At 39.3% G+C, this 21693-nt stretch overlaps 3 protein-coding genes and 1 long non-coding RNA gene across 4 annotated transcripts; all 4 read left to right on the forward strand.

The window, feature by feature from the left end:
• Window positions 1–1670: 1670 nt before the first annotated feature.
• Window positions 1671–2835, forward strand: LOC139306448 (uncharacterized). The gene is made up of 5 exons (XR_011599465.1): window positions 1671–1772; window positions 1859–1895; window positions 1986–2065; window positions 2507–2683; window positions 2797–2835. It is a non-coding gene; the product is annotated as an uncharacterized lncRNA (long non-coding RNA).
• A 9058-nt stretch (window positions 2836–11893) lies between these two features.
• LOC139306998 (OX-2 membrane glycoprotein-like) lies at window positions 11894–14408 on the forward strand. The gene is made up of 5 exons (XM_070930957.1): window positions 11894–12011; window positions 12094–12345; window positions 12519–12851; window positions 13631–13724; window positions 13839–14408. The coding sequence occupies exons 1-5, from the start codon at window positions 11894–11896 to the stop codon at window positions 13870–13872; spliced, it is 831 nt and encodes a 276-aa protein (XP_070787058.1). The 3' UTR covers window positions 13873–14408.
• Window positions 14409–15109: 701 nt separating this feature from the next.
• Window positions 15110–16277, forward strand: LOC139306999 (OX-2 membrane glycoprotein-like). Its single transcript, XM_070930958.1, has 4 exons — window positions 15110–15130; window positions 15341–15743; window positions 15836–16144; window positions 16219–16277. The coding sequence occupies exons 1-4, from the start codon at window positions 15110–15112 to the stop codon at window positions 16275–16277; spliced, it is 792 nt and encodes a 263-aa protein (XP_070787059.1).
• Window positions 16278–19000: 2723 nt separating this feature from the next.
• Window positions 19001–19865, forward strand: LOC139307000 (OX-2 membrane glycoprotein-like; the record flags this gene model as incomplete). The annotated part of the gene is made up of 3 exons (XM_070930959.1): window positions 19001–19349; window positions 19442–19750; window positions 19825–19865. Coding segments are annotated over 3 exons (699 nt in total), but the record flags the coding sequence as incomplete, so codon positions are not given.
• Window positions 19866–21693: the final 1828 nt, after the last annotated feature.

Genomic DNA, 21693 nt, shown 5'->3' on the forward strand with positions numbered 1-21693 from the left:
ATTCATTGTATACATCTAACAGGGATATAAATGATGAATCACTGGAAATGAAGAGCTGTTAATTTGAACTATTTATGTTGCTTATTGTCCCAAATATTCATGGCTTGAGTTTAAATATATTTAAATATTTAATTTGTGGATTAAACAAATAAAAAAGTTTTTATTTAAGTTTTTGACAGTGAGTGAAATAGTTATGATTGTGTGTGTGTGTGTGTGTGTGTGTGTGTGCTGACAGCAAAAGTACTGTACAAAACCTCCTTTATATTATGTGTGATTTATTCAGGTTATTTTATAATGAGTGGGTGGTCAAGTGGAGTAGAAATTGTTCTTCTCACCGGGATTTAATACAGATTGACATATTGACATTTTATGTTTTATTTTCTGGCTCCTGTTCCTATCCTGAGAAGAAACCACAGATGGAAAACTTTCACGAAATGCTTTAAACGTATGTGTAATGCTTCATGTGTCTGCAGTATAATGTGTTGCAGCGTTGTGATTAGAAACACTGTGACAGCACGAATACAGGAGTCCTATGGGGACACAGGTGCTCTGCTTCTTTCTTTCCTCATCATCCTTGAACCGTTATCTTCTCATCGCTTCATTTTGTGGACTTTGTGCATCAGAGTAAAAGCCAAGTGTCTTAACATGAAAGCAGAAGCGTTCATGTCTTGCACTTCCTCACACCAGCACCACCTCTGTGAGAGCTGAGAGTCTGAGGTTTTATGTTTCCAGAGAACCACACAAACCTGTCTGTCTGTCCTCGCCAATACAGTTCAACATACTGGACTCCGCCAGCAGCAGCTGCACTGTTGCTTGGATGCCTTGACCAGTATGGGTAGATGGAAACTGTGGAAACTTGTTCTGCTTCTGCAGCTGACTTCTTGTATCGAGGGAAAAGGTACAGTACAGGAACTAGTTTTCATAATGTTTAACTACTAACTAACTAATTTAAAGAGAGAAACGTGATTTATTTATTATTATAGTGTATTTTACAAATGCATAATTCTAATTCTAATGTATTTTTTTATTGTAATTAATTGATTGCAGAGACTGGGCAGCTGCTTGTGAAAACAATTGGGAGAGGACCAGATGTGACTCCGATATGCAGCAACGACACACTGAATATCATCACACTGATAGTGTGTAAGGTCAGAACAGAGAGGAGCAGAGAAGAAGAGTGTCGTCTGCTTTATCAACATGGACACGACTTTGAGAACAGATGTGACTCCAGATTCACACTGATAGAAGTGAATCAGACTGTGTTCCTCCAGCTGACACGTTTAACACCAGAGGACGGTGGGAACTACACCTGTCAGTGTTCACAACCTGATAAAACACACATTCTCCATCTCAATATCACTGTGGAAGGTAAATGATTTATTATATATTTATATATATATATAATATTCTTGTGTTTCAAACTTGATGTATTTCCAGTGACATCAACGTCACTGTGTCCTGCTTTATTTCACAGAGTAAATACAAGTGTAGTGCAAGTACAGCAACAAAACATACAAAGCAAAATGACAAACAGTACTTATGATCATATATAATATGCCAGTTGTATAATATTACATAATATACAGAGAGTATAATCTGTATAAATAGTGCTACTTTTCTGACAAGGATATTTTTCTTTGCCATGTTTAAGGAGATGAAGACTCCAGCAGCTCAATAGAAACGCCAATTCAAAGTGTTCTGTTTGGTGCAACTATATTCGTCATTGTGACTGGAGTTATTCTGGGATTTATCCTCAGAATAATTCACCATAGGTAAGAGACCAGTACAGAGCTGATAGGGAAAAAATAATCTTAATTAAAGCAAAGAGTGAATGAATAATTTGTTGTTTATCCAACAGAAGACAATCAGAATCACTGACCAGTGGTGCAAACACGGTACTGTACTCCTAAGTGTTGCACCTGCTTCTTGTCTGCCGTACAATTTACTTTATTTGAATATGTATTAAACTACGTGTTCTTCTGCAGGAACAACACGACATTGAGCCGTACAGCACCTTCATACAGAGAGAGAATGAACTTTATTCGACTGCCAGAGGTTGTGAAATGTATGTGAATTATTCCCCCGAGATGACATAAATTTAAGGATGTAGAGTTTTAATTATACAACATGTATTCCAGTGTTTCCCGACGATTTCACTCCTTGAAGTGCATTTAATTCTAAAACTCAATTGTTTTTTAAGTTTCATGTTTTAAACGGAGCACATTGAGTGTATTATAGTGTCTGACAAATACAATGATCAGAATAACAGATCTAATAAATTAATGTTTAAAACAACCTTATACCTGCAAAGCTGTTATAATTAAATATTTATTAAAACAAACACCCCCCCCGTGTGTCATCTCTGCATTTGATTCTGAATATACAGTAAACACTATAATACTTCTCATGAAATAATTTTCTCCAAACTGCTGTGTGATTTCAGACAATATTTAATAATTCATCATCAATGATGTAACCTGGTGTTGTTGGATGTTTTAATACTCAGGTTAAATTCGGTGTCACCTTGACCTGACACCCAGCATCTCAGCTTCCCGTGTGAACTTCCTGTCCTTACCCGAATCTACCTCGAGGCTTTCTCTGCCGCCTCCGTGATGCTGCAGATGCCTCTCGACCCGGCAGACCTTTACATGATACAGCTTTCAATCAAGAATAAAGGTTGCAGGTAAACCTGATTATTTACTGGAGGAGACAACCATTTCTTCTTCTTCAAAGCTGCAAAATGAAAACAAAACCAAATTGAGGCTTCATGTGTTCTTACGGCAGATTATCTTTTAGCTACTTTGCACAAAACAAACCCTGATGTCTCCAAACGGTGTGCAGAACCCGGCAAGAAGAACGGTAATTTAGAGGATTATTACATTTAGACCTTATGTAAATGTCATGAACAGAAGGCGATGCTTGTAGATTAATTTGTATTATTTTTGTCCCTGTTCAGACTGAATGTCCTGCAGCAACCAAACAAACTAACGGCCATGAAGACGTTCACACCACGGTGAGTTGTGCGCTTACAATCCAACAATATCATAGATGCCATTTGAGAAGTTTCGATGGAAGATACACTCAGCCATTCTTCTGTATCATGAAACTCACCATGACCTCTCAAACCTGGTTGCAGGAAGGAAATGTGGCCTACATGTGCCTTGATACAAAAAGTGATGAGTGCTGTTTACATCTAATTTTCAGTCAGTCACCAAATATCAACTCATTTTGCGTTATTGGCTCTCCTCCAACACGCCCTGTGAATGCTTACATTTGTACTCAGAGAGTCTTTACTTGAAAATAGAGGAAGGTCTTCAGCTTCCCTTTTATATCACCTCATTCTCATACTCTCACAAGGTATTTTTGGTATTTTGAGGTTTATGTAGCAAAAGGGGTGCGTTAAAGTCTATCTTCCTCTCTTCAGTCTTGTTGACTGTTGTTCAGACTTTGTGCGCTGATGGATCAATGGAAGCTCTGGTTTGTGCTGCTTCTGCCGCCGTGTTTGAGCTTTGACTCTGACGGTGCTGTATATTTATTTATTTAGTTTATTTACATGCAAGTTAGCCAGTGTTGCAGTTTGGTAGAAGAATATGTAGCTCAGGTTTTAAAGAGAGTATCACACTATCTGCTGTACATTATTCTGATTCTTTTGCAGTCAGAGATGTTTCAAAAGCTCTTTCCTGTTGTTTGCAGAGACTCTTGTGAAAACAATCGGGACAGAACCAGATGTCACTCCTGTATGCAGCAATGCAACACTGCACATCATCGCATCAATAACATGCAGGATCAGAACAAAGAGGAACAGGGGAGAAGAGTGTCGCCTGCTGTATCAATATGGACGGGACTTTGTGCACAGATGCGACTCCAGGTTCACTCTCATGACGGAGAATGAGATTGTGTTCCTCCACCTGACCAGTTTAACACCAGAGGACGGTGGGAACTACACCTGCGAGTGTTTATCTCCTGATGGAGCATCTGTTCTCCATCTTCATGTCACTGTAGAAGGTAAAGTTTCAAAAGTCTGTTAACTTTGGTAAAACATACTGTGTTGTATTTCTTATATTTCTGAGTGGCTTTGAACAACCCTTTGGCTCAGATTATTTTCCGTTGTGTGTTCATAAATACTTACTTACAAACTTATGAAGGGTACTTCAGGGGAAATTCTTTTTGGATGTTGCCCGTCATTGTGATCGGTGGTGTTACTGCACTCACCGTCGTGGCTGGAGTTGTCCTCAGACATATCCTGAGAAAAACACATTCAAGGTGAAAACTTGTAAAATATAATTTTTTATCACTGAATTGAAAAAAAAAAAGAATTGTAAATAAATGATACTCAATATTTTCATCTGTAATATTCTCATGCAAGTCTCTGGCAGCCATAAGTGTGATTTTGTCCATTTAACCTGTTGTTCAAATTAATGTTGTGTTTTGAAATTAATAGTAAAAACTACAGAAATTGTGTAGCTGTGTTGAGCGAGGTTGTCGTGGGGTTTTAACGATGTGTGTTCCACTTCTGACATCTTTTCTTATTTAGAGACGATACAAGATCAGGAGCATCAGTCTGTGAACCCTCCTGCTCTTTGGTGAGCCACGTATCCTTCTGTTCTCTGCCTTTAAACATATAAAGCAGCTATTTTAATGTGTGTAATCGTACATATACTTTTACATTCAAGGCGTTTACTGCAGCTGAGGCCTTCTTCTTTTATGTTATTTGTGCATGCAGACAGGAAATTATGAGAGGGGGGTACGACATGGAACAACTGTCCCGTGCAGTATGGTATGAGTCTAACCACTCGGCCACCACAACGCCTCTCAGTTGATGCTGTGGGAAGAGAGCTGTAAAATAGACTTTGCATCAGTAGAAGGCACCTTTTGTAAACTCCAGATCAGTGAAAACAGTCCTGTGACTATAAATTCATGTAACAGATATGTATGTAAGAGGTATGCCAGGAGAAGAAAATACATGGACTCACTTGTGTTTCCAGAAAACCTAATTCAATTTCCTGCCTGAACGAGCAGATGTACCTAATAAAACCTCTGAAAGTACATAGTAAGGAAAAATAAGAATTTAACCTCATTTAGTCAGGTTTTTTAAAACATGATGCTGTAAAATGTTGATGTTTCCATAGGACCCAGATGACCCGTACACAAGCCTTCAGGTGCCAGCAAGTGATCTCTACCAAACTATCTCCTCAGTGCAACATCAACACGACACCAAGAGACGTTCAGCCAGCAACAGCATGGTGACCGCACATGTGGATGATCAGGAAGTAGATTGTAGAGACACTGATCCTGGTTGTAAAATCTATGAAAACATTTGAATCAAGATGACATGAGTGTATATACAACTTGAAGAATGGCTGTGATTTTCAGGTCCAGTGACGATGATAACTGGCAGAGAAAACACAAGAAAGTCCGAGTTAGCTGGTGTGTAAATGCTGCATGTCTCACAGGAAATGCTTTTGTAGGATCAATTCAAAGAGTGACTTAGCACCCGGATGAAAAGCTGTTTTTCAGGGGGTGTTAAGTCACTCTTTTTTAACACATATACCTTGTCATGAGTCATGTACAGAACTGTCCCAATTATTCATACATGTATCATTGTAATAACTGACAAATAAAATCCACTTGAATGAAATAAATAATTGCTTGTTGGGGAGTGGATCTTTCTCACTAGAAACAGCCTAAAAATATAGTCACTGAGGAATTGCATGTGGTGTGACACAGTATGTGATATAAGCTTGTTAGTGATTCCCTGGTTGTGCATTAGTTAGACTTGATTCGCCAGCACCAAATTACAGAATTACGGTTAGTTTTTGTCACACACTGCCAGGCAGGGGCTGAGCAGTTTAACAACATGCTTTCATTTTTACAATGAAGCATAAGCCTCTGAATACGTGCTGACCACACAGGCAACATAAGTTAAACATTTGACATGGCCCAGCGCTCTTCCAGATTTGTTAGACTCTGAGAGGTTAAAGCGAGTGTTTCTAGCTTTAAGTTGTGTGGAAAGCACTGAGATGGAGGTTTGCTTTTACCATAAAAAAATAGTATATTAATGTTACACACCAGTTTTCAGTTACAGCACGATGAAAGTCAGGTGTTTGAATGTGAGATCCACCAAGACAACAACTAAACATCAAAACCCTCAGTTATAGCAGCTCTGGTTTCCTTGTGAGAAAGGCGAGTAACGTAAAATTCAACAAGCTGCAGAGACCATGCTTCACAGCTCAGACTCGGCCCTCAAACTGGCGACCACAAACATGTCAGTATCAGCAGGTTACATGATGCACGACTCTCACTAATCACACAGGTTGTCAGATGAATGCAGGAGATACTTCATATTAGTTGGACTCTTGGTGCAGCTCACACTGTGGTCTGAACACGTGACACGTTATTGCAGACGCATGTAACATAGGTGAGAGAACATGAGAATCTTTACATGAAAGCAGAAGCTCCTGCAGCATCACTTCCTTCCTAGAAGAGTTCACACTGCAGCTCTGTGAGGTTTACGTCAAGCAGTGCACAGAGGTGTGTCTGTCGTCCCCTCAGTGCAGGATCCTGTGCTCTGCCAGCAGCGGTTGCTTCTTGACCAGTATGGCAGAATGGAAACAGTGCTTTGTTCTTCTGCTTCTGCCACTAACTGTGTGTTCTGACAACAATGGTAATGTACAGAAACTAGTTTTCATAATGTTGTTTTTCTTGTTTGGTTTAAAGAGGACAACTAAACTCTTTCTGTAATTTTCTAGAGGACTCAGACTGCACTTCATGTTGATTTTTCATTGTAATTACAGTGATTCTTGTGAAAACAATTGGGAGTGAACCAGATGTGACTCCGATATGCAGCAACGAAACACTGAGTATCATCACACTGATAGTGTGTGAGATCAGAACAGAGAGGAGCAGAGAAGAAGAGTGTCGTCTGCTTTATCGACATGGACACGGCTTTGAGAACAGATGTGACTCCAGATTCACACTGATACAAGTGAATCAGACTGTGTTCCTGCACCTGACACGTTTAACACCAGAGGACGGTGGGAACTACACCTGTCAGTGTTCACAACCTGGTAGAACAAATATTCTCCATCTGGATATCACTGTGGAAGGTAAACACATTTGATGTATTCTTCCTCATACTTTGGCTGAATTTAAGCTACATCTGTATTGTTGAGATGGTAGTAAGATGTCTGAACTTATAGTTTACATGTTAATCAAAGTGTGCATCTTTTGTTGTAGAGGATGAAGACGCCAGCAGCTCAACACTGACGCCAATTCTACGTGCTTCGATTGGTGTAACTGTCGTCATCGTTATAACAGGAGTTTTTCTGGGGTTTATCTGCGTTGGAGTACGTCAGAGGTGAGAGACATCTGTAATATTCATTATCATCAGTATTATCTTCAGGAATGCTTCATAACTTAATAGCATGAAGAAAGTATTACATTGAGTTCATGTGCATGCAGCATATGTAACACATTGCAGTCACATCTATAAATATCTTGACCTCTAGTTTCATATGAGGCACTTTCTGATCCAAGACGTCTTTCATTTCCTGTCTCGTCCATAAAAATAGACAACACTTCGCAGAGTGAATAAACATTAAGATTCACTATTAATGCATCGTTGTTTCACCCAACAGAAGACAACCGAGACCACAGAGCAGTCGTCCAAACACGGTACTGTGCAGAAAAATTCATTCATGCGATTCATTTAACTTTAAACGTGTTTTTTTTTTAAATGCGTGTCTTCCTGCAGGAGCCTGAAGACATCGCGCCGTACAGCACCTTCATACAGAGAGAGAGAGGCCTTTATTCAACTGTCAGACTGCAGGTCTCGAACACTAACACTAATAATGCAAACATGTTCACCAGAGAGGACAAACACACAGGGGAGTTTCTGTGGAGCTCAAATTATATGATCTATTCCCAGGAGAAGTGTTGTCCACAAGGTGGCACTCCTCTGCTTTGTGACAACTTCTGTCTTTCACCCTAAAATATCTTTAATTCTGCATGTAAACATATTCCAAATAGAAGATATTTATTCAAATAAAATCGATCCCTAATGCTAATGCAGGCTTTAGTTATCAGTGATGAGAGATGAGAGTGATTTCATTTTATTGTGAACTTTAATCCACAGTAAGACGCGAGAATCGCTTTGCATGTTATCCTTTGATTTATCCTGAGGAAAAAAAATCATTATGCTTGAGACATTCTTTGCATTTGCTTTAAATAACTGTGATAGTTATATGGCTGATTTATATGATTTAAAGAAATTATATCAGGCACACTCATAAGCTACGCTCATTTAGAATATGTGCCTGTCTTAATGCTCATTTATATATCGTATATCTGTATACCTGCTGCCCTGTAATTGCTTATATTTGGTTTCTATATAACTGAATTGGTATAAACTACAGTACAACCAATTAAGGAAACAAATATGACTCTTTTAAATAAATAAATAATCCACACTAACAACTATATTCCAACATTTGTTTTAATCAACACAAATCCACAGTGTGATCTTACTTTCTTTACTTACAAAGAGCGAGCAGGATGTGCTTTCATTTTCATTTTACACAAGCCGAGGGATTTAAATTTCTTGTTGTTATTGTTTTTCTCTTTGGTGTTCCCCTTTTTATTTGCAGAGGAAATATGACTGGATATCCTTTCTTTTCACACACTCTTAAGGAGGACTGCTGGCTGTTGATCCAGTAAATGTTAACTGTTCGCACGTCGAAGGGAAATTAGTCAGCTATCCTGACTGGAACCGCAAATTCAGCATCTGCATGACAAGTTCTGGGTTTCTTGAAAAGCAAGCATTAAAAATATGATGATATGTTTTACATGGAATCCAAGTGACTGAGACGCCTGCACAAGCCCCAATGATACGGAGGCAAACCAAACTGATAAATAACAATTTCTGTTATCTGATGACCCCGTAGACTTGCGTGAATTCATGACTTCATATTGGTGTGTCCTTTTCTTTGGTGAGACAGGACAATGGACATGACTCATGAAATGTCCACATACCAGACAGGTTGCTAACTAGATAAAAAGTGATGGTGGCTCCTGAGGGGGCCATGGTGTTCAGATGGCTATCAAACCAGTAAGGTCAGCCAATACAGGTTAGCCAAAGCAGATATATGGTAGATACAAGGCTGGGTCACATTTTACTGTGTATTTATAAGACTTATAAAATCAAGCAGCAGCAAGAGAAACTCAGTTCTTTCTTCCAGACGCAACCAGACTCTCAAATCAGGAGAATTCAACTTTAAAACCAAGAAAACTGAAGTTGTTTTGCGACTAGCTGGCAGACTGTGACTATCTACAGCTGGTGCACAGAGATAAGCATGAAAATCAGAGAAGTGGCCCTTGTGACCAAAATAGTTCTGGTCTAATCTGGATCATATGAGTGGGGATTTATTGTCGGCGCATGAAGTATTTCTAAACAACAAGCCGCTAGCTGTGCTTTTAGCGTCACATTGGGGTTTAGAATTATAGGTGTCAGGTGCCAGACAACACAGGTACTTACCAGATGTAATGAATAGTTTGAAATGCTTTTTTTTAATTTCCATTATGGCTGCGGAGGAGTCTCCAATACAACATAACAACATAACCCTGCATGGTGACAACATAAGTGATGGATGATTGAAGAGAGTTCGCTCCGAACAAAAAGGTGCTTTTTTTCTACAGTTTTAAAGTACCGTCATCTTTTAACATTTCTTTCCAGATTGTGAGTCCAAATGTTTGGCAGTCACGTACACCGAAGTAACCTTTCCACAGAGCAGTTAGGTTCTTTCCAGGACACTTAAGAGGAATTATAAAGTAACTTCCTGTCAGCACTGTTTAGTAAACAAGACTCCCCAAAAGGCTAACAAGGGATTGGGGGCATGATGGGTCATGTAGTTTACAGACATTCCTGTGGATATGACTAGAGAGTGTTGCGTAGGAGTTGACTTTGTCCGGCACCTTTTTAGTAGGTTGTGAATACTGAACGTGACATCATGCAACTGAGGGGAATAAGATAAGAAGTTTTCTTATTGAAGCAAAACATGGTTGACAAAGAACTGAATTGCCAAACTGCAAAGGCTGAAAAGTAGCTAACTGGCAGCGAACCCAAGGCCATGATGGACAGAAACACAAGGGTTAATAAGAAGCTGCAATTGTTTGATGTTTGCTGTTCATCCCGCACTAAAACACTCTGCAGAAACTTTGCTTTTCATGTGTGGAACATGATGACCTGACTGGGGAGTGAATTAGTAAAGGAGGATGTTTGGTATCATACAGTATGATGTTTGTGCTGTGCTGAGTACCATTTTAACATAATTGACTCATTAGCGTTGAGAAGTTTGGGTTCTGTTTCTGCTACATCTTTTTCATCTTGTAGTAGCTGTACTCTTATCAGGGTGGAGGACTTTCCCAGCACAAGTCGGGACACCAGTTCGAGTTGACTGGGAGCGACATCTGTCAAATACGCTTGTTATCACACCTACCATTGTGACAATGTGAATATGATCAAGCTCTGCGGGGGTAAATGGTGTTAAACCTCGAAACACCAGGAACCACCAGAGCACGACATGGGGACTTCTGCTTCGGCTGGGATTTTTTCTGACCACCTGAGATTACTGGAGTTGTAGTAAATACAATACAGAAGTACAGTAAGTACACTATTTACTGGACTTCACAGTTGTAATATTAGCAAATAGAGAAATGTAGTTTGAGTCAGTGAGGTTGAAATAAGTCTAAGCCCGTTGTTACAGCATCATAAAAAGTTGTTACTTCCTTAATTTATATCACATTATCTCCTGTAGTCTCACTAATTGATTTCAATAATAAATTAGTCCCTTTAGCGTATGAATATTCAATAAGGATATATAATCCAGCATCATAAATGTAGTCAGTTTTCATTTTTTTCATTTTATATTTGTGGAAGCTGCAAACATAAATCCACTTCAGTGGACACCTCCTCTCTCTTCGTTTCACTTTCAGTTCATGTGTTTATAGGTCTGCTCAGTGGCTAAATTGAAAGTATTGCCTGTACAGTAGAAGACGAAGATGTTGCAGATGCTGATATTTACCAGTTTGCTGTTTAAAGGTAAGAAGAGGGCAGCTCGCTCTGTATTCTGGATAGATTAAAGATAGATTATGAAAGATTATTATTATCATAGATGATATTTGTTTTTTACTTGATTTAACTGTACTTGTACTCTCTTTCTGTGCTTGTGCTGCTGCAACATTCCCCCTCAATAGATCAATAATGTCTTATCTTACCCTGTTTCATATATTAAATCTATATGTAATTTATAGGCTACATTATTATATTGCATAATTCAAAGTAGTCTACATTCAAATGCAGTGGTGGAGGAAGTACTCAGATCTTTTACATCAGTAAAAGTAGCAATACCACAATGTAAAAATACTGTTACAAGTCTGACTACACGAGTATTACTTAAAGTACCAAGAGTAATATGCAGATTGGCACATTTCAGAATTATATATATTATATTACTGGATTATAATTAGTGATGCATTCATGTGTAAGCATCACTAATGTTGTGGCTGGTAAAGGTGGGACTGATTTCAACGACTACATATTCTGCCGAGTAGCTTCATCCATTATGATACATCATGATTTATTAGTTCATTTATATTGTGCATAATTAATCTGAATCTGCAGAGTAAACAGTAACTAACACTGTCAAATAAATGTAGTGAAGTAAAAAGTACAGCGTTTCCATTTGAAATATTGTGGAGTAGAAGTATAAAGTAGCATAAAATGGAAATACTCATTAAAATACCTCAAAATTGTACTTTAACTTTAAGTACACTGTTTATAAAAGCTTACCTTTTATTTATTCGCCCAGCAAATAGATATTTACTTTGTCTGCACTCAATGACATTCACCTGTGTCTTCCTTTCAGCCTCCACGTCGCGGGTCAGCGGTTATGGAAATACAACAGCTGACTACGGTGGGGATGCGCACTACAGCTGCGCAGTAGCCGACGCGACAGGTGCGGCAGTAATCCCGCAGTTGGTTTGAAACGTGTTTACTGCTTTGACAGATGTTTTTACTGACTGACCATTTCCCGACAGGAGTGCTGCAGGTCACTTGGCAGCGGCTTTTCAAGGATGAGTCGATCGAGAATTTGGCAACATACAGCAAGCGGTTTGGACTGCAAGTGAATGAGCCCTACCGGGGGAAAGTGATCTTCACAGAGGCGTCTCTCAGCTCATCATCCATCACTCTCACAAATGTGACATGGGAAGATGAAAGCTGCTACATTTGCTCCTTCAATGTGTATCCTGGTGGCTCCAAAAGGAAGCAGACTTGCCTCACAGTGCAAGGTAAATTGCAGAAGAGAAAAAAACACAAATCAAAATTTACACTTTTTCCTCTTTATATCATTATTATATATATATTATATAACTTTTATATGTTCCTGAGTCTGTAAAGTGTAACTAAAGAATTAAATAATCCTTAAATTGCTCTCAAAATGGCATGTTTTTACTCTCTAAAGGAATATCTGAGGTGAAAACAGATGTGCAAGCAACCACTAGAGCACACGAGGAAGAAAACGTGGAGGTTGTGTTTGGCTGCTCTGCCACGGGGAAACCAGCTCCAACCATAAAGTGGACCTCCTCACATGATGCCACCCGCTTAGAACCACCAAAGACTATTACAGCAACAAACAGTGACCACACATTCACCAGCAGCAGCAACATCACTCTGCAGGTACCTCCAGGCTGGAATGGACACATGGATTGTCTCCTGAATAATGGAGTGGCGGGACAAAGACAGGAGAGGATCCCTTTTTCTTTGCAGGATGAGCATGGGAAGAAGGAGGAGAAGGGTATGCATACCAATCATTTTCTTTTACAACTTGTGTGTGTTGTAATGTAGCTGTAGTGTGGGATTACACAGTAAGAGAACCACTCAGGGAACCCCAACACTATTCTAGTACTGGAAGACCAGTTTCCAAGACAATTCCCAGCAATGAGTAACTTTAAAACCATCCTTACTGACAGGAAGTGACTGCGGACAGAGTCAAGAGCTGTCTTACTGACAGTCACTGGTTCTTGAGGAAGTGGTCTGCCAAGGAAGTCCCAATGCCTAACAAAGAGAGACTTCCTTGTAATGTTTGCTAATTATTCTACCTGACTGGAAGGGACCCACGCCCTTTCCACGGTGTGATGTCACTGTCCACCAAACTCCAGAGAAATATGTCACTGAATTGACATCATCATTATGAGATGCCTAGTTGTTTGTGTCCCATTGACCACCAAACCAGGAACTCAGGAAAGTCCTTGATATCCAGCTCATGTAGTATTCATTACCTCAAGAACTAGGAACAAATTAGAGGCACAATAAGTATGTTGTAATAGTGAGTCATTGTCATCTGGAGCTGGGCAGTGACTCAATGACTTGGTTTCACTTTACTACCTAGGTTTCATGTTCAGAAAAGCCTGCGTCATGCTGCAATGACTCATGTTGATAAATCATGGCTCAGTGTTTGGTCTCAGTATTTAAAAGTACGTCAGTGTTAGCATGGAAATGTCCCACCTTCCTCTTTTAGGGACTTGTCACTTACCTTATTCCTGTACACACTGACACTGTACTGCTTTTCTCCAGTGAAAGGACTGTCGTCATCAGGGATTGCACTCGTAATTATTGCTGTAGTTTTTACCTTCTGCGTCCTGGTTGCTGTTGCAATGAAGAGAAAAAGGTGAGATGTTTTAAACTATGTAAGATATACAGTAAAAAATACAGTAGTATAATCCTCTGTGTGTTATGTTCTGCCTGCAGTGTAATAAACTCTGCTTTTATTTCCTCTTGGCAGGTTAAAGGGCAACAGAAGAAATGGACATGTTTAATCAGCATTTGGCTTTTCACACAGCTGCCCTGGACTATTGTCACTGGATATTCAAGCATGTGAGCACTATAGAAATCTGAACTTTAGAGATGTAACAGTGAATTAAGCTAAAACTACCTGTGCAATTGACATTTCTTTTACTCAGCACTTTAACGTTATGGAGCTTCAAGCAAAACCCTTGTTCAGGCTTTGTCGAAAGTAAAACTGCAGGACCTATGACCAATGTAGAGGGATTTCTGCGTCTTAACTGTGAGGTAAAACAAACAACAAGTCTACCAATGAGCATAATTAATCACATGTATTTTGACTTTTAACGGTTAATAAACTTGTGTTTTGATAGAAGGGAGTTGACAAGGAGAAAGTGGCACTAATGTCCCAGACTGGGACTATAGTGCCATCTAGTGGGTGTTTTCTTCACAGTAAACCTATAAAGTTGCATGTGAAGCAATTGAATCGAGTGATTAACTATATGTCTATATACATCTATTGAATTTAAACTAAATATGATATATTGCATAATCGACATAATATATGATGTATGAGTGTGTTCATTTTTGCACTTTAATGTTCAGTGTTTGTGTGTGTTAATGTTATTTATTGCTCAGTTCTCCATATGTGGGTTAGTAGTATTGTTGTAATCCCTGTTGCTGGATTATTGACCTGTGCGTTATTTTCATTTTTCATATTTCTCCACACTTTCAAATGATCTGATCTTTTCGTTGATCTGAGAATTTATTCTCTGACTTTTTCAATGCATATATTTATTTTTGTTTGTTTGCTTAAAATATGATGCTTTAATAAGCGGTTTCACTTGTGTACAATGTTTTTGTTGCCCTTGATTATATGTGTAAGAAGTAAAGGTCCTCACATTATGCAGAGAGTGAACAGAAACTTCAAACATTTTATCTTCCTGTCAGAAAGGCTTTAGACCAGTTTCAAAATGTGATGGAGAAATAAAGTAAATGTTGATTCAAATCATTTGGTCGGTGTATTAAGAGTTTGGACAGCAGTCTATAATTCATTGAATTCAGCCGCCCACATGCTTCTCCCTGATTGGTCCGGATGTACCACTACTGTGGTGGCATTGGGGGCGATATCCGTCACGCGCCGTTTATATCGCATTTTAATCAGCTAATTAAACATTTCTTGTTGAATAAGTGTTTTGTAATTATTTTGTAATAAGGCCCAAATTTTATTCAAAGGATTGGTTGCTACAGTGTCGGTGAATTGGTGTTTATATGACACCCACGGTGCCCAAGGTGACCCGGAAGTAAGGTGCGCACTGCGCAGACTACCTGGCCAGTTTAAATATTGGCGGTAATGTCAGCGTGCAGAACTCATGGCTCACCGCGCTGTTATATATGTGCTTTGTGCGTTTGGAGTCTTTCAGAAAGGTGAGAAAGAGATGATTCAGTGTGTTTCCCACAGTTTATACAAGCTGATGTAATTGATTGTTCTGCAAATGAAAGCACATCTGTGTGACTCCTGAATGTTCTTTGTTTATTGTTGCCGCGCAATGCGCATGTCCTGCAGGTCTGACGGCTCTGATAGAGACACAGAGGAGTGTGATGGCAGCAGTGGGAGAGGAGGCTCGTTTCAGCTGTCAGCTGCTGCAATCTAAAGATGTCCTGCAGGTCACATGGCAGAAACTTTTACCTGAAGAGGAGAAGACGCTCGCCACCTACAACAAATACTTTGGTGAAAAAGTGAATCCTGTCTGTAGAGATAAAGTGAAGTTTGAAGCTGCTGGACTGCAGAACAGCTCCATAGTTATCATGAACGTGACGGAGCAGGATGAAGGCTGCTATCAATGTTTGTTTAACACCTACCCTGAAGGTGCTCTCACAGGTACAACCTGCCTCACGCTCTATGGTAAGACCCTGTCTGCATTATGAAAGACATTTCAATAATGCTCACCACTGAAAGCATTTAATTCATGTGATATATTTGTGTCTTCTGTGCAGAGCTGCATGAACCCACTCTACACGTCAGAGGATCGGACTCTCCTGAAGAGGCACTCGTGTCCTGCTCGGCCACAGGTCGACCTGCTCCCACAGTAACATTAAGTGTCCTGCGACGCGACGTCCACTTCTCTAACTACAGCTCTGTCAGTGTCACCAACACCGACGGTACAGTCGCTGTCACCACGACAGCTGTGCTGCCTCGTCCCCATGGCAACAGCACACAGGTTGGATGTGCAGTGCGAGTGCTCTCCGGTCCTCAGAAAGACGTGGTCACGATGATCCGTGAGGTCAAACAGTCACCTGCTGACGGTGAGAAACACTTCCAGAGCTGCACGTTTAGAGATGAATACTTTATGATTCTGACGTTTGGTTTCTTTTTCCAGGTTCTGATGAAGAATCTGGATCTGAGGACGATAGTCAGAGTGAGTTCATGTTTAAATGAATTCTCATTTGATCTGTTGTTGCTTTATAATTGTTGAGTGCAAAATATCAACTATTTTTTCCCTTTTTCCTCAAAGATATGACTCTGATCATCGTATCAGTCATGGTGGTGGTGGTGGTCTGTTGTTGTGCTGCAGCAGTCATGGTCCATCGTCGACAAAAAATTCCGAGCAGGTACTTCTTTCAGTCACTATCTGTGTTGTTATAATATGTGTGAGAGTTGGGAAATGTTCGTCCACCTCTGACTGTTGTCGCGTCCTTCAGTCTGTCACACAGGGAACTTGAGATGAAGGAGATGCTTCCAACTACAGTCAGAGACACGTCATGTGTCATGAGTAAGACACTCTTTGTACTTTATACTCTGATATTTAAAGCAAATTCTGATCACTTTCCTCTTGACTTTGGATCACTGTGTGCTCATTTCAATTTATCCATATAACCTGTTTAGAAGACTTTAGTTATACATTTTAATATAATAATGAAACACTGTGAGTTAAACTGCTGTGTTTTGTTTATATCTAAAGCACCAAGAACCTTCAGTCCCACAGAAGAAGAGTTGGATCAGAATCGGACATCTTCATTAAGAATTCATTAAGAGTCAAGCCGGTGATGACCCTCGTCCATCACCGTCGACACCAAGGAGACCGGAGAGTTGATAACTACAAAATAACCTAAAAGAGTGAACTGTCAGGCTGTCAGCTCTGAACAAATCTGCAGCAAAGCTTTAGAGACAAAATGTGAACACTTCATTTACCTGTTTGTTCAACACTTAAGTGAGAGAACGAGTCTGTCACAATTATAAAGACGGATGTGTGTTTTTATACCTTTTAAAGTTTACATGTTTTTATATGTTTGTATTTTTTAAATCATTGAATTGTGAACCTAATTATGCTGCACTGACTTGATATATGGAGTGCTGTGTAAGATTTTCGATGTTTTTTTCATGATGTTTTTTTCGAATTTGTGTCATCTAATGCACTAAATTATGCCCAAACAAGCAATTCTAGCATGACTGAACATAGATAATGTTGTATTTTTCTTTGTTAAAAGAACGTTTTGTAGATTGGGGGAGTCAATGAAAACCTCTGATGATAAAATATGCCAAAGATGTGTATTGTATATATCTGTAAAGGTGTTTATGAGCTCCATGTGATGGTTTAAAGATTAGAATATGTCTCCAATTTAGCAAAATGTCATTTTTCTATAATCTCTCAGATGACACATTCCTGCATTATGACTGTTTTATGAACATGAATGAGAGACTGACTGACTGCACCTATAACTGTACATGTGTAACACACATGTTGACTGTATATCACTGAGACACTCCATTTTAACACTTCATTTTTATTCTTTTAATACTTTTGCCTTTTTCCTTGTTTTGCCAGTGATTTTTGGAAGTTGCTTATTAAAATTGGTGTTCTCACTGTTACTGCTGCCACTGCTGTTATATCTTCTGCTGCTACTATTAATAACAATGACAACAACAATACTGGATCCATTAAACCCTCATGTTGTTCATAATTAGATGTGATTTATTCCCAACTGTGTCACAGTCGCTAAATCCAGGTATATGGAAAATATCTGCCCAACTAATGATATGAACTCATGTCTCCATCTGTCACCTGCCAGGTATAAATGTCCTGTTTTATTCATTTATTATAATGTCCCTTTAAACCTGCAAACACAAAGATTTGCATCACCTGCATTTTATTATTTTTATAAAAAGCATCGTTCAGTGCACTGAGAGGTAGGACAGGTGTGTTAATGATATTTATTTCTCAATGGACGTCTACCCTGACACACAGTGCCTGTGTGGGTTAGTAGTATTGCTTTAATCCCTATCAAACACTGGATTATTAACCTGTGCATTATGTTCATTGACTTTCTGCACACTTTCTAATGATCTGATCTTTTAGTTGATATGTTTTTAATAAAATATTCTCTGACATTTTCTACGTATTTGTTTGTTTTCTTAAAATATGATGCTTTAATGCTTTAATAAGCGGTTTCACTTGTGTACAATGTTTTTGTTGCCCTTGATTATATGTGTAAGAAGTAAAGGTCCTCACATTATGCAGAGAGTGAACAGAAACTTCAAACATTTTATCTTCCTGTCAGAAAGGCTTTAGACCAGTTTCATGTGATGGAGAAATAAAGTAAATGTTGATTCAAATCATTTGGTCGGTGTATTAAGAGTTTGGACAGCAGTCTATTATTCATTGAATTCAGCCGCACACGTGCTTCTCCCTGATTGGTCCGGATGTACCACTACTGTGGTGGCATGGGGGGCGATATCCGTCACGCGCCGTTTATATCGCATTTTAATCAGCTAATTAAACATTTCTTGTTGAATAAGTGTTTTGTAATTATTTTGTAATAAGGCCCAAATTTTATTCAAAGGATTGGTTGCTACAGTGTCGGTGAATTGGTGTTTATATGACACCCACGGTGCCCAAGGTGACCCGGAAGTAAGGTGCGCACTGCGCAGACTACCTGGCCAACTTTAAATATTGGCGGTAATGTCGGCGTGCAGAGCTCATGGCTCACCGCGCTGTTATATATGTGCTTTGTGCGTTTGGAGTCTTTCAGAAAGGTGAGAAAGAGATGATTCAGTGTGTTTCCCACAGTTTATACAAGCTGATGTAATTGATTTTCTGCAAATGAAATCACATCTGTGTGACTCCTGAATGTTCTTTGTTTATTGTTGCCGCGCAATGCGCATGTCCTGCAGGTCTGACGGCTCTGATAGAGACACAGAGGAGTGTGATGGCAGCAGTGGGAGAGGAGGCTCGTTTCAGCTGTCAGCTGCTGCAATCTAAAGATGTCCTGCAGGTCACATGGCAGAAACTTTTACCTGAAGAGGAGAAGACGCTCGCCACCTACAACAAATACTTTGGTGAAAAAGTGAATCCTGTCTGTAGAGATAAAGTGAAGTTTGAAGCTGCTGGACTGCAGAACAGCTCCATAGTTATCATGAACGTGACGGAGCAGGATGAAGGCTGCTATCAATGTTTGTTTAACATCTACCCTGTAGGTGCTCTCACAGGTACAACCTGCCTCACGCTCTATGGTAAGACCCTGTCTGCATTATGAAAGACATTTCAATAATGCTCACCACTGAAAGCATTTAATTCATGTGATATATTTGTGTCTTCTGTGCAGAGCTGCATGAACCCACTCTACATGTCAGAGGATCGGACTCTCCTGAAGAGGCACTCGTGTCCTGCTCGGCCACAGGTCGACCTGCTCCCACAGTAACATTAAGTGTCCTGCGACGCGACGTCCACTTCTCTAACTACAGCTCTGTCAGTGTCAACAACACCGACGGTACAGTCGCTGTCACCACGACAGCTGTGCTGCCTCGTCCCCATGGCAACAGCACACAGGTTGGATGTGCAGTGCGAGTGCTCTCCGGTCCTCAGAAAGACGTGTTCATGATGATCCCTGAGGTCAAACAGCCTCGTGCTGACGGTGAGAAACACTTCCAGAGCTGCACGTTTAGAGATGAATACTTTATGATTCTGACGTTTGGTTTCTTTTTCCAGGTTCTGATGAAGAATCTGGATCTGAGTTCATGTTTAAATGAATTCTCATTTGATCTGTTGTTGCTTTATAATTGTTGAGTGCAAAATATCAACTATTTTTTCCCTTTTTCTCAAAGATATGACTCTGATCATCGTATCAGTCATGGTGATGGTGGTGGTCTGTTGTTGTGCTGCAGCAGTCATGGTCCATCGTCGACAAAAAATTCAGAACAGGTACTTCTTTCAGTCACTATCTGTGTTGTTATAATATGTGTGAGAGTTGGGAAATGTTCGTCCACCTCTGACTGTTGTCGCGTCCTTCAGTCTGTCACACAGGGAACTTGAGATGAATGAGATGCCTCCAACTACAGTCAGAGACACGTCATGTGTCATGAGTAAGACACTCTTTGTACTTAATACTCTGATATTTAAAGCAAATTCTGATCACTTTCCTCTTGACTTTGGATCACTGTGTGCTCATTTCAATTTATCCATATAACCTGTTCAGAAGACTTTAGTTATACATTTTAATATATTAATGAAACACTGTGAGTTAAACTGCTGTGTTTTGTTTATATCTAAAGCACCAAGAACCTTCAGTCCCACAGAAGAAGAGTCGGATCAGAATCGGACATCTTCATTAAGAATTCATTAAGAGTCAAGCAGGTGATGACCCTCATCCATCACCGTCGACACCAAGGAGACCGGAGAGTTGATAACTACACAATAACCTAAAAGAGTGAACTGTCAGGCTGTCAGCTCTGAACAAATCTGCAGCAAAGCTTTAGAGACAAAATGTGAACACTTCATTTACCTGTTTGTTCAACACTTAAGTGAGAGAACGAGTCTGTCACAATTATAAAGACGGATGTGTGTTTTTATACCTTTTAAAGTTTACATGTTTTTATATGTTTGTATTTTTTAAATCATTGAATTGTGAACCTAATTATGCTGCACTGACTTGATATATGGAGTGCTGTGTAAGATTTTCTATGTTTTTTTCTTGATGTTTTTTTCTAATTTGTGTCATCTAATGCACTAAATTATGCCCAAACAAGCAATTCTAGCATGACTGAACATAGATAATGTTGTATTTTTCTTTGTTAAAAGAACGTTTTGTAGATTGGGGGAGTCAATGAAAACCTCTGATGATAAAATATGCCAAAGATGTGTATTGTATATATCTGTAAAGGTGTTTATGAGCTCCATGTGATGGTTTAAAGATTAGAATATGTCTCCAATTTAGCAAAATGTCATTTTTCTATAATCTCTCAGATGACACATTCCTGCATTATGACTGTTTTATGAACATGAATGAGAGACTGACTGACTGCACCTATAACTGTGCATGTGTAACACACATGTTGACTGTATATCACTGAGACACTCCATTTTAACACTTCATTTTTATTCTTTTAATACTTTTGCCTTTTTCCTTGTTTTGCCAGTGATTTTTGGAAGTTGCTTATTAAAATTGGTGTTCTCACTGTTACTGCTGCCACTGCTGTTATATCTTCTGCTGCTACTATTAATAACAATGACAACAACAATACTGGATCCATTAAACCCTCATGTTGTTCATAATTAGATGTAATTTATTCCCAACTGTGTCGCAGTCGCTAAATCCAGGAATATCGAAAATATCTGCCCAACTAATGATATGAACTCATGTCTCCATCTGTCACCTGCCAGGTATAAATGTCACCTTTTATTCATTTATTATAATGTCCCTTTAAACCTGCAAACACAAAGATTTGCATCACCTGCATTTTATTATTTTTATAAAAAGCATCGTTCAGTGCACTGAGAGGTAGGACAGGTGTGTTAATGATATTTATTTCTCAATGGACGTCTACCCTGACACACAGTGCCTGTGTGGGTTAGTAGTAT

This window comes from Enoplosus armatus, chromosome 24, assembly GCF_043641665.1.
Source record: "Enoplosus armatus isolate fEnoArm2 chromosome 24, fEnoArm2.hap1, whole genome shotgun sequence".
Lineage (NCBI taxonomy): Eukaryota > Metazoa > Chordata > Actinopteri > Centrarchiformes > Enoplosidae > Enoplosus > Enoplosus armatus.